Here is a 20894-nt window from a genome sequence, read left to right on the forward strand (position 1 = left end):
GTAGGGCTTACCTGTTTATAATCTGTTTTATTTTTCACATCAGTAACAGGTTCAGAATTTGTGTCCATGAAAAAATTCTCAACATCTTCAAATTCCTGGAAATCGTTATTTTCAAAATGTTCACTTGAACTTTCAATACTTTTACATTTCTGAAAAGATTCTACCGTTTCTACACTAGGACATTTTTCAATAGGCTTTTTTCCAGTAGTTTCAGTCGTAGTCTCAATATGAGTAGTTATATACTCATTATTGTCATTCGTTACATCTTGTTCTGAGATCTATAAGAACAGAACATTTCAGTAAGGAACGAACTGTGTCACAAAAAAATAGACTTAATAATAGGTATCTGATATGTAACGGAACTCAAGAATAATATTAAATAACATGCAACTCTCGTTTTCTTCACAGGTTAACAGTAAAAGGCTCGGAAATAAGCCAAGTTGTAGCAAAGTTTTTTTTAAATTTGAGGTTAGAATGATATAAAATTATATAAACATCATTTTAGTATGTATTACCGTATGTGTATTATCCTCTGGCGAAATAGCTAATGCTTTTCCTCTCTCTGCCATGAATATTGTTCTTTGGGAGGACATTTTAATTGAAAAACGAATATTTTCCGTCACTAGTTGTCAACAAACAACAAAATGATTTCGATAAAATCTGACAATTGTATTATGCAAAAGAGTTCCAAGCAACGTTGGATCCATTTCGACACAATAGTTCTGTTCAGTATTCCGCAACAAGGTACCAAGTTTACCTGGTTCTGTATTGAAAAATGTGATAAGGACTTCTTACAATTTTCAGTTGGTTCAGACTATAGAACTACAGGTGCCGATACACTCCTAACAGTTGGTTCTCTATTGCAAAACCTTAAGAACGATATTTGAGTTCTAAAACACGGCATATCTCATTTTACCTAAAAATGTCAGTTGGTTCCTTATTGCATAACGGGGTCCAATTGACAATCGTAAAAATTACATTGAAAGTTGTCATAGCACCAAACCAATAAAAATATTTAAAAATACATAATACATAAACCTACTTGAAAAATTCAACAATTCATAACGATTACATACATTCATTCAATTCAGTTCAATAATATTTAAAAAACATGTAAACTTTCCTTTCCTTTTATTTGAGGTGGAAGGTTATTGAATAATCTAGCTCCCATGCTATTTGAAGATTGATTACTCAGCTTCAAACGGGCCGTCTGAGAATGTATATCTTTTTCCTTCCTCGTATGATAATTGTGCAAGTTATCATTATGTGTGAATTTATTTTTGTTTCGGAAAACATACATACATGCTTTATTTATATAAACACATGGTGTTGTTAATATACCTGAGTTTGGAAACCATTTTCTACATGAATGAGAGCTAGACACTCCTGCCATGCGGCGAACAATTTTTTTTTGTGCTATAAACACCTCAGCACACCTAGTTGACATACCCCACAATAAAATGCCATATCTAAGTTGGGAGTCTATTTGAGCGGAATAAAGAGTTAACAGTTTTCTGGTTAAAAGATTACGCATGTTCCTGATTAAGTAATTCATTGAGTGAAGCTTGGCAATAATATGTCCACATTGTGCCTTCCAGTCAAGGTGCTCATCAATATAAAGCCCTAGAAATTTCATTGTTCCTTTATTAGAGCTTGATAAGGGCCTGTCATTCACTTCGATTTCTATTGTGTTATATGCTTTCTGTTTATTATGAAATCTATATAACGTTGTCTTATCAACATTCAAATACAAGTCGTTTTCATTGAAATAGTTAGTATTTTTTTTCATTACATCAATGCCCACCTTTTCTATTTCCGATGTTGTAGGAGCTGATATTGTCAGTGAAAAATCATCTGCATATGCAGTGTACTTGCCTGAGTTGATATTCTGATCTATATCTGTCACATAGCACAGGCCCTAATATTGACCCCTGAGGAACACCTCTCTCAACAGTCCTCAGTTGTGAGTTGACCTTCTGAGTCTTGCTGCCATTGTTTTGGTCTATAGTAACATACTGTGGACGATTTTCTATAGATGTTGATATCCAAGTATTCCCTACAAGAAAACTAAAGTTGTTATCGTCGACCTTGATTCTCGGAAACCATGTTGGTTTTCGGTTATAATTTTAAATTTTTCAATAAATGTTATAAAACGGTCCAGAAAAGAGTATTCGAATACTTTTTGAAAACTGAAAGGTACCATTACTGGTCTGTAATTTTCCAAATTATTTCTTTTTTTTTTTGTGAACTGGAATCACTTTCCCGCATTTTAGTTCTTTTGGGAAAGCGCCATTAGCTGAGTCAGAATAGGATTAAAATCAATTGGCGATATATTATTTGTTATCGCAAAAGTTTTGTCAATTTTAATGTCATGTGTTTTTGTAGTTCCATATCCCACTGAATAAGTATTCTACTGTGTTGGTGGTATATAATAATAATAAAAATTATAATAATAATAATAAATGGGCTTTATTCATTGACATACATTGTTTATAAAGAAGAAGTAGATAAAAAAATCAATGAAAGGGCGAAGTTCAGCCGAAGCTGTTTGACAACTTAACCTAGAAGATATCATATATTATATAGAAATATAAAAATAATTACCAAGTATACATTGGTAAGTGAGTAGTTCATGAATCTTTGTGAAAGTAAGAAAAAAATAAAGGTTATAAATTTAGAAGTGAATATTAAAAATCTATTTAGCTTAAATAAGGTAAAATATATAGCAAAACATACACAAAAGTGAGACAAAGGAAAAAGCATATGAGCAAGGCATAACATGAATATATTATCTATCCAGAAGACTTCAAATATGTTTTCAACTATATACTGATCGACAGAGAATTTTGAACTATTCAGTTAATGTTGTTCTTTTGGCACTGTTAATTTTTTCCAAATTTTAAGTTTTTGCCTTTTTTCACCTTATATGATGTCGTTGAATGATGTTTGGACAATTTACTCCACGAATTCAAATTGAACCAAAGTGCTACAGAAACAGCCCGAAAAATTATCGAGGCATTTGGCAATGATAGTAATGAATGGATTGAATCAATGATAGTAATATTGAACGCACTTTTCGGCTTGCGAAATTTTGTTCCGGAGATCTTAGCTTCGAAGATGAGCTCCGAAGTGGTCGACCTTCAGTAATCCAGGACGAAGAGGACCCTGGTGAAGACTGACGGAAAAACTGCGCGTCAGCTCCCTTGCGGTTTTTGATGGTTTGAAACGTATTGGAAAGGTCAAAAACTAGAATAGTGGGTGCCCCACGATTTGAACGATCGACAGAAATTGTTTCGTTTCGAGGTATGTTCTTCTTTGCTTTTGTGCAACCAAAACAATACTTTTTTGGATGGAATCGTCACGTGTAATGCAAAATGGATCTTCTACGATAACAGGAGACGTTCAGGATAGTAATTGGACACCGATGAGCCACTCAAGAACACTCCAAAAGTGAAAAATCACCAAAAAAAAGACCATGGTTTCTGTATGGTGGTAAGCGGCTGGTGTGGTTTACTATAACATCCTGCAACCGGGCCAAACCATCACAGCAGAGTCATATTGTGAGGAAATTGACGAAATATACCGAAAATTGAGCGGAAATATACCGGAAATTGAGGAAAGTTGAGCGTCGAAGTTCTGCCTCATCAAGACCTCTCGCCAACCGACTACCATCTTTTCAAGCACTTCGATACCTGTCTCACCGGCAGAACCTTCGCCAATCAGGGCCAGGCAAAAACTGCTTCCGTCGACTTCATCAAATCCCGAGTACACAATTTTTATACAGACGGAATTAGTCGACTTGTGTTACGTTGGCAGAAGTGAACTGATTCAAATGATATTTATTTCGAATAAATTGAATAAGTATTCACTGATATATAACAGTTTGAAATAGACCTATGAAAACGGACAAAAGTTTTAAAATAAACTATTACTATCGGAAGTTCAACAAATTGTATTATGTGTAGGTCCTTAATAATCATGGAATTAAATTCTTTTCATTCTTTAGAACTAATCATCTTTTTCATAAAAATCGGCCTACAATTCATCAGAAGTACTGGTACTGGTGGTATATTTCATATGTTGCGCAGGCAGACGATTTTTCTCGGAGATGTTCTAAAGATTTTTATCTAACAAATCTGACGAGTTGTCTCCAGGCATCAAAAGCCAAGACATCACTAGGTAAGGCTAGGTCCAAAGTGAGTGGGTCTAGTCGACCCTTCACCACAAACCTCAAGGGTTTATTGTGGCTCACACCTATTCACACTCGACCAAATAAATCCAGCTTCTCAACGAAGCCGATTAGTTTGTATAGTGAGTGGTTTTTCAGGTCATATGGTAAGAGTACGGCTCTGCCAAACTCTAAAAACCTGATTCGGTCCCCAGCGGGTCAGGCACAAAATATGTGCTTTGCTGTTTCATCATTTTCCAAACAGAGGCGACACACACTGTCTTCCGACAGTCCGAGTCTCTGCATACGATGATTCAAATGACTGTGACCTGTAAGAAGGCCTGTTAGACATCGTAGTTCATCCCTACTACTGTAGTCCAACAACTGTTTGGTATCAAGCTGACCGATTTAGACGTTGCTCGGTAGGAGCCAAGAGCTTTCAACGCCGCTTAACTGTCCGAGAATATTTTTATTGACCTGTGTATGTGGTTGGATTCTTCCAATCTCTCCGCACACAATTCAATAGCGTAAATTTCCGCTTAAAATACAGTCGCATAGGTTCCTAGGCAGGTTGATATCTCTGTCCTGGGTCTGCGACTGAAAACACCTGCACCAAAACCGGAAGGTGTTTTTGATCCATCTGTGAACCAACAACTATCTGCTCACTGACATCACTAAGTACAATCGCCAAGTAATGATTTATAGTTGAATTTAAAAAATGGACAATTACAAGGGGAGATTTTATATAAGATCTAACTGATTTTATTCTAATTGATTTTATGCTAATCGATTAATTGATTTCAGTCCTCTTTGGTCTTGGAAAACCTCTGTACAAAGTTAAGAAGCCAGGAGGAAATGTTATAGTGGATGTTACCAAATGCATAACAGTGAGTATCAAATCTTCAAATAATTTTGTTAGAAATTAGTTTCGAGACTTTATGTTCAACCCCTCGGTGGCGTGCGAGCTGACCTCAAATCTTAAAGGAAATTGAGAGTCAAGTACCTAATTCTCGTCATCGGTTTTTATTTTGTTTTGCTTTTGGTCAACTACTGTCCATCAGTCCAACTGATGAAGCTATCATGTAGCGAAAAGCGTCTAAAATAAAATCAGTTGTGGATCCTGTATCATTTTTATCGTGGATAGTTTAATTATTTCATCAAGTGTATTCATCAAGTGTATTCATAACTTCCTAATTGTATCATTTACTATGTTTGAAGGATACCCGTTACTTTCAACTATCTTCTTGATAACTTTTTCATCGAATCATATATTTTTTCGCTCGAAGACAACGCCACCAGCCTACAGACAAAAAATGTAGTTCCGGCATTTTTGTTGTAGACAATGGTGGCAATCCGCGAGACAACCCATAATAACCATTCTTTATCCTTTACTTTTTACGAGAAATCATGGCTTATTTACGCAGTGATTTTAAGCAGTATAGTCTATCCTTCCCAATTGGAACGGTAAGAAAAATAAGAGTACAGTCATAAACATTTCTTGTCGCCCAGATAGTTAGTAAACGTGCTATCAAATCTAGTTGAGGAATAAAGGCTCGGCTAGCTGGACTGGCTGAATACTAATTTTTTGTCCGTTTCACAATATTTCTTTATCAGTGCCGTGTGTTCGTGGGGTTAGGTGAGGTGTGGTTTTGCAAACCGATTTTTGAAAACTTTTTCTAGAGATCAATTACCCTAGCACCAAACTGATATGTTTGCACTCGACGCGCGTTTCGCTAACAAGGTCAGCATCTTCAGGAGAAGCAAATTGATACTGAATCTAAAGACAAGGGTTAGCTGTTTATATACCTAAAACTTTTGGTCCGATGTGGACTTTGTCTGTTAAATGATGATTATCCTAATTGATTGTTCGGTAATTAACTAGTGGAACCACTACCTCGACGAAACTTGGTTTGACACCCATGATGTTGTCAAATATGGCTGGATAGACGAAACCAAGTATTGTGCTTTGAACATACCTTCTTCAAGGGGAAAACGTGTTATAATTTTGCATGCCGGGAATGAAAGTGGTTATGTACCTAACGCTTTGCTTCTGTCGGCCAAAAATGTAAAAGATTCGTCTGCTGATTACCACGAAGATATGACTGCGGCTTTATTCGAAACCTGGTTCAGTGAGCAGCTTCTCCCAAATATTCCTCCAAACTCGGTTATTGTTATGGATAACGCTTCGTATCATTCTCGGTTATTGACTACAATACCAAACAATAACACAAAAAAAGCAGATATTGTTGATTTCATGTGAAATTATGACATGGAAATACCAGAAAAGACAACCTGCTAATACGTGTCCATTTGATTTCGTAAAAAAGTAAGAATTATTCGTTTATTATGAGGAGATTTTTTCGGGGGATAGGGTTGGTTACCACCCTTACATTTTAGGTAAATTGAGTAGCACCTCCTTATAAAGGTTGCCTTTTGACATGGATATTTTATGCTTCTGATAAAAAAGTGAATCATACTAAAAACTTACCTACACAACGAATACAACCTGCTGATTTCCTTGACTGATGATGACACAGAAAAGTTTAAAAAACTGTTTTAGTGTTAAAAAATCCCAATAATTGTTTTTAAAGCACACACAAAAAAAGTAACACCTAATAAGGGTAACTCACATAAGAAATTTACAGTAAATGTTCAAAATGTGCGCCATTTTGCTCCATGCAACAATGAAGATTTTGTTCGAATTTTGCTCTTACATTATTCAACATCTCAGGAGTTATAGCTCGGCATTCATAAATAATTCTACGACGTAATTCATCCAAATTGGCTGGCTGTGTAGCATAAACTTTAGACTTTGAATATCCCCACAAAAAGTAGTCCAGTGGTGTTAAATCTGGTGATCGTGTTGGCCATTCAATTGGACCTCTTCTGCCAGTCCATTGTATTTCAAAATGATTATTCAAAAAATTTCGAACCTGCTGGGCATAATGGGGTGGTGCACCGTCTTGTTAAAAATAGATGAATTCATCTTGGATCCTGTTCAATTATTTCAACTATACGAGGTTGTATTGCCTCTTCAAGAAGTTGTAAATAAGAATCACCGGTTGAATTTCCATCAATGAAAAATGGACCTATAATATGATTGCCTAATATTCCGGCCCAGACATTCAACTTTTGGAGATGTTGGGTATGTATTTCTGCGTATTGTCTTGGGTTTTCATCCGACCAATAACGGCAATTGTGATGGTTCACGCAACCATTTAAATGAAATGAACTTTCGTCCGGAAAACGGATGTTATAAAGCAGCTCGGGATTTTGCATTTTTCTCTCACTCATGCCCTCACAACTCCTGTCTTCGGTCAAAATCATCCTCATTGAGTTCATGAACAAGTTTAATTTTGTAAGGATGGAATTTGTGGTTTTTAAGGATTCTCCATGCGCTCATATGGATTATTCCGGCCATTGCTGATAAACCTCTGGTACTTAACCTGGGATTGGCGATGACTTGACCAATCACTCCAATCGCATTATCGTCATTCACTACCCTTCTCTGAACATTTCTTTTCTTATTTAACCGAACCTGTCTCCCTGAATTTTGTGACCAATTTTGTGTTTACCAGGGCTTTGCTCGTTAAATAAAATTGATGTTCTATTAGCATTTTGATCGTTGCCACAAAGTAAAGCAGTAACTGAAACCCTTTAAGCATTAGTGTAAGGCATTTTTAATCAAATAACAATACACGACCCGTTTAAACAGAACAATCGAACGAAGTAGTAATGAAAAGTGGAAGAAGAGGACTGGGTATTGATTTTAAAAAAGGGATTTTATTTAACAAAAAACTGATAAGAAGAACTGCTCGAAAAATTTTTTATTTAGGCATACAAGTTACCGAGTGGTCTGTCTAATGATTTTCAACATGGCAATTTTAACTTCAAGTTATCTCGAAAACTAATCGTTACAAAACCCTCCGAGGGGGTGCGTACTAAAAAAAATCTGATTAGTCTGAAGGGTGTCCCCCTTTAATTAAAAATCGACGTGTCCGAGCTTTTTTTAAAAATCTTACTTTTTATATTCAAAAACGGCTCTGTTAAGTTTTCGTTGTTACACACTGTATAATAATGCACCTACACTTACATCAAAAATTTATCTGAAGAATAAAATACGTTTCCTTCCAAGTATTTGTGAAGAGCGTTCCTGAAGCAGTTTAGATTTGTCAATTCGTGAGTTGAACCAAACAGTTCCTTAAAACGAATAAAACACCTTATATCGTGATAAATATAACAGTTTTGCCCAATCGTTAGTCTGTAGAAAGGTTGACGTATATTTTCACGCTTTCTAGTTGAATATTTGTGAATACAACTATTTGATAACATTTAAGCCTCTTGTTTTTTTATATTTACAGTAATTTGCATTATATAAAGTAAAGGCAGTGTAAGAATTTGAAACTGTGAAAATAACTGTTGGTAAATACATCATCTACGTATTGAAACCAAATTCATAAAAAATGATCCTATTGTCTAGGTTCAATTTCGAATTTTTTCATGAACTGATGAGCAATAAAAATAGACAACGGGTTATCAGGTAGCATTAGATAACAAAATACTGAGAATCAATTTAATGACCCTCATTATGCAAGGTAATGATTGGTCCAAATACATTTTAAAATATTAACTTAGCTTGTAAGAAGTAGCGTACTCGGAAAAGTGTTTCGATAGATAGAAGAAGTAAATCCAAATATTTCTTTTGCAGTACGCAATCGGGAAAAAAATCAAGTCCAAAGAGAAGAAGGAGCACTGGCTGGATTTCGCAGAAGACAAATATGGCGTCCAATTGGTCACAGACATCAAATCCACTCTTAACGTTCTGGTACTTTACATTCCTCTACCCATATTTTGGGCACTCTATGACCAACAGGGATCCGGCTGGACTTTCCAAGCGGTTCGAATGGATGGTGACATTGGGTTTTACACTATCCTTCCAGATCAGTTTCAAGTAGTGAATCCTTTGCTCATTCTAGCTTTCATTCCAATTTTCTCTTACTGGGTTTATCCTCTCCTGTCGAAGTGCAACTTGTTGAAGACTCCACTCCAAAGAATGGCTGCTGGAGGATTGTTAGCAGCTGTGGCATTTGCAGTTTCTGCTTTGGTGTCCATTGCTTTGGAAAATACTGACCCGGTATTGCCATCTGCAGGAAATATTCAGCTTCGAATATATAATCCGTCCCCATGCAGTGCATCTTTTTATGTGAAAGAACTCAACTTGGAGTCTCCTCCAATGGAAAGTATGGATTATTACGAGAAGAAGGATATTGATCTCATGGGAAATACGAGTTTAACATTCCAATTAACTCTGAACTGTTTAAACGGAGAAACGATTCACAAGGAATCCAAAGAAAATGTAGAAGGAGGAAATTCATATGGTATTTATTTTGGAAAAGATGCAATTCATTGCTATCTGGATGAGATTGCGAAAAGCGAGGATGGTTTTCCGAGAGTAAGGTGAGTTATCAATGATACTATAAGTATAACGAAATTAATCATATTATCAAAAATCTGTTCACATAATTTGAGAAAACTAGTTATATCAAGATTACTAATGCGACTGTATTTCAAGAGGAAATTTACGCTATTGAATTGTGTGCGGAGAGATTAGAAGAATCCAACCTCATACACAAGTCAGTAAGAATATTATCGGACAGTCAAACGGCATTGAAAGCTTTCGGCTCCTACCGATCAACGTCTAAATTGGTAGCAAATTGTCAAAAACAACTCTCCTCAATAGGAAGACTTAACAGATTGTCTCTGGTCTGGATTCCTGGCCATATTAGCCAAAAAGGCAATGAGGCTGCTGACTCCCTTGCAAAGGAGGGTGCTGCAAGAAGCTTCATTGGACCAGAATATGCCATTGGCATCGCTTGAGGCTTTGCCAAACAAAGATTGAACACCTGCATGCCAAGAAGATTCATGGACTTCTGATAGAATCTTCCAGGATTGGCTCACTCCAAGACGTTTATTCACCCTTCGAAGCTTGATACAAAACAGTCATTGGTTTACAGTAGGGATGAACTACGATGTCGTTGGGTTTGGGTTCATTTGGTCGAGTGTGTATAGGTGTGAGCCGCAATCAACCCTTGCGGGTTGCAGTGGAGGATCGAATAGACCCTCTCACTTTTCACCTAATCTAACCTAGTTCACTGTTTGAAATATTATAAGTATTTTCTACTCCTTCAAGTGGCAAAGGTGGATAGAGCAAGGTATCAACAGCATATGAATGAACATAACACTGGTTCAAAGATTGGCTCCTGTGAAAATATAAGTGATACAATATTTACATATGAATGTACACTTCAACTTTTCCCTCATCAAACATTTTTTAAGGGCATACAAAGATTTTCTGAATGTCTTATATATCTATCCCAAAAGAGCAATGAGAAGCTTCAATGTGATTCAAGGTATCAAAATCTCCACTGAAATGAAGTCGACCTAAAATGGTACAAAAATATTCAATGGTACCTTCTACTATATCATCAACGATGTATAGAAGTGCAGTTGTTAAACTGAAGCAGTGTACTAAATGCACGCACATCTTTGAAGATGTCTGCGAAACTGGTTTATTCCTGTTCTCTTCCATACATTTTCTTCAGAAAAGCAATTCACAATATACCTTAGGTACTACATAAAATACTAGTTTGTTCCATTTAGATTCCACAGGCCTATAGGAATCTTACAATTTTTGAGTTGAACAATCTTACTATCTTTTTAGAAGTATCTACGTTTTTTAGAATGTTTTAGAATTTATTTCTCATAAAAAATAAATGACTTTCCACTTCAGCACCAAATACTCTATTAGAATAATGCAGCGATCTCAAATCCGATTTTATATCTTTTCTTCAGGACGCTAGATTACTCAGCTGATGAAAACATAACCTACATAATGGACAGTTATTCATATACCGCTGCAGCTGGAAATAACGAACTCTTAACTATAGACGAACCGGGAGATTATAAATATGGAAGACAAAATGGGTCTAGATTCTCGTCTAAGTTTTTGTTGGGAGGAATTTATACAGTCATGTTGAGTGATGTAAGTACCATATCTCATAAACATTTAGGAGTCGTCATATATATGGTCGTTTGAATTGAGTATTAGCTCTACGTTTTTCAATTCTTTGAATTGAAATAGTGGAATTTGGTGGTTTCATATTAAACAAGAAGTCAGCTGTATTTCTGTTACGTTTCTAATATCACAAAAGGCTTTTCAAGTGATTAGAAAACAGATGTCAAAAATGGAGGACTTTTTCGTATTTCACACTCTATGTGCCTAATATCAGAGAATTTCAAAAATGAATTGTCCAAAAACAAAACTTTGAATAACATGTCGAATGAGCCATAATTCGGACTTCCATTGTCTAATATTATATGAAATGATTTGAAATCCCTGAAAGAACTAATAAAAAATTAAAAATAAATAGCTGAAAATGATAATTGTATTGAGCAAAAAACCCTGAAATAAAACAAGAGTGAAATAAAATACAAGTAAAAATAGAACAATAGAATAAAAATTAAAAAGTTGAGAGATTGCAAGTCAAGTTACTTCACGACGTTTTGATTGTTAGTATCCACAATCGTCTTCAAGTGATAACTAGACTAATTCCTCTGAGAGATGACTATTTATAGGTCATTCGAGTACTTTCACTTATCTTCGCTTTCTTTTTTTTCTGCTTCACCGGTTCAGTGATTCGCTTGATTATGGTTTTCCATATGTTGCATATCTCTACGCCAGCTTGACTGAATACATTGTTGGACAATATGTATGCCACTTCTTTGAATTTTTTCCTAAATCAATGTTCCTCTCTGTGTATGATCTCAGATGTTACGTTGATGGGTCCAAACATGCTCTGCTATTCCTGATGTGTTGGTTTCCCCTCGCTGTGTGTGTTTCTTCTCGGCAATGTGAACATTCAATGGCCTCTTACTTTCACCAATATAGGATTTTCCGCACTCACAGGTATCCGGTAAATACAATTCTTGGAATCGCAGTCCGCGTTTGGTAGCCTGGTTTTCGTTAGGCTGCTACGGATTTTTTATTAGTTCTTGCAGGGATTTCAAATCATTTTATATAATATCAGATAATGGAAGTCCGAACTAATGACATTCATTAGGGAAAATAACTTCATTTTCAGAAGTTATGAGATCCAATGACCATAAATATTAAGTTACACCGAAAAATCATTTTTTGTTGAACATTTGGATCAACCCTGGTACCCTATTTTCAGGCTCACATGTTTGCACATGCACACATTCGTAACTACATATTAATCAATCTATTTATTATTAGTTTGTCGACTACGGGATTTAGGACTATAGGATAACGATCAATATAACGTTCAGTAATAGATAGCAAGCCTAACTAACAAATCCTCATTCACTGCAATCATTTCGCAATCAAATAAATGAATTCTCATGACTGGAATTGGGTTCATCTCAAAATACCGAAACAGCGGATTGTTTTTTAGTCTACATTTCACATAATTATATCTTCGTTCTATCACCTACCACAATGTTTATTACTGGATTTTTTTTCCAACACCAAACCGTTATTTCAACACCTAGACACGTGTTTCGATCACCAAGTGATCATCTTCAAGAGAAAGATTAGTCTGTTTAATCTGGACACAGACACAGACACAATGTTGTCTGCGGATTTGGCATTTCTCATTTTGAATTTTTTCAACATTGCCTCACACAAATTCACATGAGTGTTGATCATATTGTGTGTAGAATAAAGATAGAATTTTGCAAATATCGGTACGCCATATTTTTAGAAGCTTCATATAATGGTCAATCGAAAATATATGTAGCACACGATGACCATCTCAAACATCAGAGACTGTAGGAATTGACCTTGCGATGGTCTTTCTGATACCGTTGAAACTATTGATCGTTATACTCAAATCGAATTTTTTGGCTGACCATAACATATGGTTGAGTTCTCCTGTGCATTCAATGTTTTGTACATATCTTCCTTGACCAGTTCGTTGATCTTACCCAACTCGTTTTCGAGTTCTCTTATAGCGGGTTTATGCAACACATCTCGTAGGACTTAGACTAACAACTAAGAGTTCGACCGTAACAAATCAACGAGAGCTATATTTTTAATACTGATCATCTTTACAGAATCATTCGAAGGTAATCACCGTTACCGAACCTAATAGTGTTCACATGCTGTGGCTACTTCCTCAATATTTCATCATCACCGGTGCTGAAATTATGTTTTCCATCACCGGCTTGGAATTTTCATACTCGCAAGCACCAAGTTCTATGAAATCCTTGATGCAAGCCTGCTGGCTCCTGACGACTGCATTCGGAAACTTGATCATTGTGATAATTGAGTCTGCAAAAATATTCGACAAACAGGTAAGAATTTTACGTTATCTACGATATAATTATTTTACATCTATTCCCAAAAATGAAGTGCCAAGTGGACTGTATCTCAACTAACTAGACCTCTAGTACTTGTGATGCACTGTTTGAAATCTTTGGTTTAGTAATGAATATTTTTCCCAATACCAAACCGTTATTTTACCACTTCGACACGTGTTTCGATCACCAAGTGATCATCTGCAAGAGGAAGATCAAACTTTGAATAAGATCAAAGTTCAACCTTCCCCTTGAGGATGATCACTTGATGATCAAAACACGTGTCGAGATGTTAAAAAACGATTTAGTGTTGAGAAAATACTCCGGTAATATTTAGACCTCCAGTGTCAAATTGAAAAATAACCACGGAATCCACATCTTGGAGATCTAAATAATATAATTCGCCGAGAAAACCGAGTATTAGAGTATATGTGGAGATTTATCAACAATGTCCAACCGTCTGGAATATTTACTGTCTATCTTTTAGTCTGATACTCGTATATCTCTTCGATTGTCAACCTATTGAATTAATTATTTTTTTGATAATATTTTTTTTCATATTTTATCAAATTATCCAAAGTAACAATTCGTTCAGGCCAGTCTTTCCTCACCTACACAGTAGGTTAAAGGACTGACACTTATCAGGAAACAACTACTCTCCTGGCTAATACCACAAAATGCGTTAGATTATATCCGACAGGTGTCAGTGCAGGATTCCTCACTGGAGTTATTCGTGCATATGATGTTAATTTCAGATTTTTACTGAGCTTTGGTATGGAGAAGGCAAGACGTTGTTTCCCATTTTTATTACTAAAATGTGGAATGAAACCATAATCATCACAAAATTGAGGTACTTTCAATATTACAACTACTTCAAAACTTGGATAGACTTTCCAATCTAAAATGTTTGTGGTGGAAAGCCAATTTATTTTAAAAAAATAAAGACGAATCTTCAGAGATAGATCAGGAGTATATTGGTAACTTCAATTTGGACAGACGGGAAGAATATTTTTCCGAAGGATGAAAAAACATATAAATTATTACATTTGGAAGAGAAAGGCTTGAAACTCAATCTTTTGGAGTGCTTAGAGATTAATAGATTTAAGAATTCTGATAATTCACTGAATGACCGAATAGAGTGGAAATTGGTGGTTGATTCATTATATGTTCATCTAAATTTTCAATCAGTTTTGACCTGAACACAGGTCCATGTCAATTTGATGAGTTGGAATAATTGTCGCTCATGATATTATAAACTAAACCTTCAATTAGTTTTCACCTAAACTCAAGTAATATTATGAATCGTAAATAAATATAGAGATAATTCTCTAGTAACTATATTTCCTACTTTTTGTATACAGGTCTTCAACTCTTCTCTACTTTATCAACAACCATCTACTAGGATACATGTGAGATTCTTGAATGAATTTGCGTTTGATATCTTCGAGACTTACGACACAATTTTCATAGTTGCAAAAATATTTCAAAAAAATTGATTTATTCAGGGTAATAAGAACTGTGTTTTGGTATCTGTGTCACGGCAAGTTACATGTTGAAATAATCGTGGAATGCATAAATTATGCAGGTATGGATTGGTGTAGGTGTAAAAACCCGTCGGTTAATTTTAAAATATATAAAATCTTCATAATGATTGAAACTAACATAATGTTCAACTGGCAATCGCATGGTCAACGCTAAAACAGTCAAATACCTATTGGGTTAATTTTAATCGGCGAGGTATGACCCTCAAAATGTTGACGCAATCATAGATCAAATTCTGATGTAGTCATAGATTATTTTTCCCCAAACATCGTCATCCATCCATCCCCTTCTCAACCACCAGAAGTGGTTGTTTTCTGCCTCTCACTGGATGACACAAACTTTATATGAAAAATATATCACGACATGTTTCGCTAACACAATGGCTTTATCAAGTGATTTAAATGCTTCAAGTTGTTTCTTACACTAATATTTATGTACTACAGGTAACCATAATTGAGACTACCTCAAAAAAATTACCTAAATTTCTACCTTAGGTACCTCTTCAATTATGATCACCTGGAGCATATATCCTCACATCTAAATCAATAATAATTCTTTCTCGGTTTGGAAGAAAACAAAATCAATAATGGTGATCTATTCAAATCCAGTTGGTCATTCATTAGAATGTTTGAATTTTTGAGTTTCAAACCTTTATTTTCTATGTGCAAAATTTCAAACTCTTCGTTGAAGATATGATTTTTTTCTAGGAGATGATTTGAATATGTTGCACTTGTTTTCTTATTTACATAGCTCATATGTAGTTTCTAGATTCAATTCCTAAATGTTCTATCAGTTTAACCAATATATACCTCAGGACACGTTCCACACTTTATATACTCCTAATTCTCGAATTTGGATGTTTATTGTTTGGATTTATTATTTTTAGGTAACTTTCCCAACGTATTACTTGTTCTATATGTAATTTTAATATCTCCTTTCTTGAAAAATGAAGCCACTTTTTCTGTTGATTGTACAAAATACGTTAAAGCTCTATAATTTTGATTATCTAGCTTATCAATAGGAAAAACGTCTCGAATCGCCTTTGCGTAAACTTTTTTGGAAAGTATTATGTTTATTAGTTCGGCTTCAAATCCATCGTTTGTTGCAATTTGCTCACTTACTTACTTTCCCAACGTAATGTATAACAACAAGAACAAGTAATACGTTGGGAAAGTTAGTTAAAAATAATGAAGTGTGAAACGTGTCCTGAGTTATATATTGGTCAAACTAGCCAAACATTAAGGAATCGAATCTAGGAACATAATATGAGCTATGTGAATAAGAAAACAAATTCAACATATTCAAATCATCTACTAGAAGAAAACCATATCTTTGACAAAGAGGTGCTCCAGGTGATCATAATTGAAGAGGTACCTTAGGTAGAAGTTTAGGTAATTTTTTTGAGGTAGTCTCAATTATGGTTACCTGTAGTATATAAATATTAGTGTAAGAAGCAACTTGAAGTATTCAAATCACTTGATAAAGCTACTGTATTAGCGAAACATGTTGTCATATATATTTTTCAAATAAAGTTTGTGGAGATCAAATGGTGAGATGTAGTTTTTGAAACCTCAACAGCATTTTGACAGAACAACAACTATTATTTTCATTATATCACGCGCAAGTTGCGACAAGGTTACGATATGGCATATGTTTATTGAGTAACTCAACACTAGCTTCAGATGTGTTTGTTGTACAGAAAATAAATATTCGAATAGTAGCAAGAGTTCCTAGTACATTTTCTTGTAGGAATATATTTCAAATATTTAGAATTTAAACCCTATCCTGTATGTACATCTTTGAACTGTCGATCTATGTTTTTAAAAACAAGAATAGATTTCCTTTTCAATGTGAACACTAGACAAAAACGTGATCTCCATGTTCCGTTTCGTCAATATAAAACAACATTGAATTGTCCATCAGTGGTAGGTCTTACAATTTTGAATAAGCTCCCTAGGTGTTTAAAAGATATAACAAACCTCAACTTGCTGAAGAATTATTTGATTGAGAATTGTTCTTATAATTTGCAAGAATTTTACGATTCGTAATATGTAAGTGTATCTGTGCTGTATTTTATTTTAATTTAATTTTGTTGTTGTTGTTTCAATAACAACGGTGTGGCTCACACTGTGAATTTTATGTCATGTGTACTTTGACGATTCCAATACTTGTTGTTTATGTCTAATGGAAAATAAATATTATTATTATTATTATCTCCTGAAGACGCGAGCAAAACGCGAGTCGAGAAGCCGTAATTTTTGTTCTGGTGTTGGCAAAGTGTCTTCAATATATTTATTTCACACCAGAGGTTCCAGTACGAACTATCAAATCTCAAACAGTATTTGAGATTTGCAAAAAACGAGTAAATTTTCCATACAATTTTTCATAACTCTTGCAATTTTCACCGACTCTTCAAAAATTTCGTTTGATTATTAGATTTCACTCCGAAGCAAATGACACTTTTATCATAATTTTCGGTTTTGGAAGTCACGTTTTAAGACCTGATTTGCCTGAATCACTTTTTTACACGCTTTATATTAGCTTCACCTGTATGTATGTATGTACGTATGTATGTATGTTTGTTTGTATGTATGTTTGTTTGTAACTCTCAAGCTCGGGATCTGTATTGACAGAATTATCGGCATTATTTCTTGATCTATTCGCGGGCAGATGGCGCTGTACGTAACTATCAATTATTGCTTGATCTGTTTGCGGGCAGATGGCGCTGCACGTAACTATCAATTATTACTTGAGTTATTCGCGGGCAGATGCCGCTATATGTAACCTCCTTGATAGCTTGTTCAAAAGAAAATCAAAATAAAAAATATATTTTAAGAATTATAAGTGTTAGCGAAATTGTGTACTAAAGATGAAATATTCAAATATTTACAATTACCCGTGATTCAGTACAGAAAAAAGTTTTGAACGAAACGGAAGATACATTTTAAAATCTAATTCGATTATTTGAAAGCAAACCAGAATATGGATTTCAACAATGAAAACTTTATCGTAAATTGTACACCTAAAAATATATAGTTACCTAATTATTTCAAAAAATCGAAAAATTAGAATTAAAGTGCTTGACATACATATCAAATCGAAAGATTGATTTGAAAAATAAAATTATTCACAGAAAAAATATTTTTAGCCCATTAATATTTTGAATGAAACATCAAAACATCAAGACTGAATTGTTTTTTGAAATTATTACTGCAAATTTTCTCTTTACTTCGAAACAAATTTTACAATTGCCCGCCCTCTGTTGGACAATATATTTAAAAACGAATAACATTTCATTACTAAATATATATTTATAATATTTATTCTACAATAATAAATATATTTATTTAGCCTTTTTAACTTCGGAATAATTAATTAAATAATTTATTTTAATAAACCCTGATACACAAGGTACAAAAAATTAATTTTTCTTCAATTTTATCTAATTTTATCTCAGTATTACTATAGAAATTTGAGATCTCAAACTTTATTATATTTTTTGAGAGGAATTTTACATTCGTGCGTCGTCTGTTAAAGATTTATAATACTAGCTTAAAAAAAATATTTTTGCCAATAAATCGGCCTAAAAAGTGAAAAATAAATACAGTTTAAAAAAAACTAAAAAACACGCTTTCAAAGAACATCGAACTAAAAAGTTAAAAATATTTTTTTAAACAATAACGAACGAAAAATACTAGTAGGTATTATTGTGAACAAATCGTGGGCGTTTTGTGCCATATTTTTGTATATCAGGCGCCCGTCGCTTTTTTTACAATAATACTAGTATTTTTCGTTCGTTATTGTTTCAAGCTTATTTAAAAAAACTATTTTTAACTTTTCAGTTCGATGTTCTTTAAAAGCGTGTTTTTTAATTTTTCTAAACTATATTTATTTCTTATTGTCTTGAAAGTAGTAAATGTATCCGTATGTTATTTCAATCAGGCTTTCACCGCAATCCAATTTAAAATATTTTTTGTTTCAGTCGAATGATTTCTTCCTTTACACTGGTTTGATGGTCGTAGACATAATTCTATTCGCTTTCTTGGCAATGAAGTACAAGTACGTACAATCGGAGACCAGTGAACTAGAAGAACTCAAGGACACAAATGGAGATGACCATGATGAGAAAATAAAAAATGGGTTAGACAATCCAACGTATAAAGAAAAATAAAATGCTTGGTGTGAAAACATATTTGAAGGAACAAACTGATACTTAATTTTTGTGTTCAATTACTTGCCGAAGTTTCTGCATAAGGCTGCTTGCTAGCGACAACTTTTCCATTATATGATTAAATATGTCACAGGAAGAAAAAGAAATATCCCTGAGACAAAAAGTGTTTTTTTTCATCACTTGGATTCATTCAGTTGGACTCATATTTTTCAAAAAATATCAAGCACTTTAATGAAATGCCTAGTAGCCTTAACGCTGAAAATTTCCCCTCTTCAGAACAACTTGATACTTGAAAAGTTAATTTATTTATGCTTTATTGTATCCAATTATTTTTATAAAATGTACATATTTCATGTGTAAATATACCATTCGATAGGAATAAGTGTATCTTTGTTTTTTATTCTTGTCACATTTATTCATTGTAGTTTTTAGACACTTTAGAAAGGATTGAGGTAGGTGAGATACCATTCCATTAGAAAAATATTCATAAGTTGTGATTCCTGAAAAAATAACAAGGAATATTCCATTGGGTATTTTTTATGCCGAGCAAATTTGATCGCTATTTCTTGTTATGTTCCAGTCATGAATATTATTGAGATGAACATGGCAAATAGCTCGTTCACCCGTCCTCACTATGCATACACATAATCACTGGATGGCGATAATAACTTTATTGTGAATGAATTACACACAATGGGGAATGTTCCTCAATTTGGGTTATTACAGCAAATGCAGGTTTGAATAAAATAAAGTTGAGTTTAATTCATGAGTTTTTCAAATTCATTTCTAAAAGTATTCAAATTGATGTTTCGAATGTTGGGTTTTAATTTTTAAAGGGATTTCTTTCTAATTCACATATTGGCAACAGCGCCTAGAATAATTTATACGTACCTAGATATTCTACTTTAAAAAAGGAAAATCATCTTTATAAATCAACAATTAAGGCAAAATATAAATTATAGTTCAATACCACCTCCACATGCCACATAAACAACAGTTGTTTTGTTATTTATTTATATAGAGGAAGATAGGTTAGGTGCACAAAATGTCATAAGTCACAGAATGTCTCGGAACTCGGAACATAAGTAAACAGAACAGCACGCCTCTGAAATATGTCATCTTTGTTTGTCTCATACAGGTAACAGATTCATTGTCCTTTATTAGCTATAACCGATGTTGCCAAATGGTGAAATAGAAACGAATCCCTTTAAATGTTGAATGCATCATTTCATTCCTCTTTTTTAAGTATTTAAATAATTTTTTAAAGAAAAAGGTTGAAATGATAAGTTCAAAATGCGTTGTTTCAGAGCTCTTTTATGAAAACTACTTGATTTTCGTCAGGAAGAACATTTCCCATTACACATAGGGGTTAGCCTATGGCTATCTTTCACCCCTCCTGCTTAATGAAACAATTAACATTTTCGAGTGATAAAATATTGGCATAATATAATTCAATTTTCTTCAAGCATACATGATTTACAAGGCGGAATGTGATGAATACATCTCTAACTGCAGAAAAGCAAAGAAAAACGCTACATCACTACATACTGTACATACTGCAAATTTGATTTCAAATGATGTTTCACTTCATATAAAAACGAATTCAGGAAAAGAATTATCCTTGTTTGAACGTGA

The 20894-nt window shown here is 34.1% G+C and overlaps 1 protein-coding gene across 4 annotated transcripts in view; it reads left to right on the top strand.

Moving 5' to 3' along the window:
* Positions 1-19646, top strand: part of LOC111508674 (peptide transporter family 1) — a 113453-nt gene extending 93807 nt beyond the window's left edge. For all 4 annotated transcript variants that reach the window (XM_074176263.1, XM_074176262.1, XM_074176261.1 and 1 more), the window contains 5 exons: positions 4973-5055; positions 8877-9625; positions 11021-11210; positions 13304-13543; positions 19071-19646. In XM_074176263.1, the coding sequence (XP_074032364.1) occupies positions 4973-5055; positions 8877-9625; positions 11021-11210; positions 13304-13543; positions 19071-19259 (1451 nt within the window). In that variant the 3' untranslated portion in view covers positions 19260-19646. The remainder of the gene's footprint in view (positions 1-4972; positions 5056-8876; positions 9626-11020; positions 11211-13303; positions 13544-19070) is intronic.
* Positions 19647-20894: the final 1248 nt, after the last annotated feature.

The sequence above is a fragment of the Leptinotarsa decemlineata genome, unplaced genomic scaffold (assembly GCF_025532065.1).
Source record: "Leptinotarsa decemlineata unplaced genomic scaffold, Ldec_3_MD MMD2_tig00001719_RagTag_RagTag, whole genome shotgun sequence".
In the NCBI taxonomy this organism is placed as follows: Eukaryota; Metazoa; Arthropoda; class Insecta; order Coleoptera; family Chrysomelidae; genus Leptinotarsa; species Leptinotarsa decemlineata.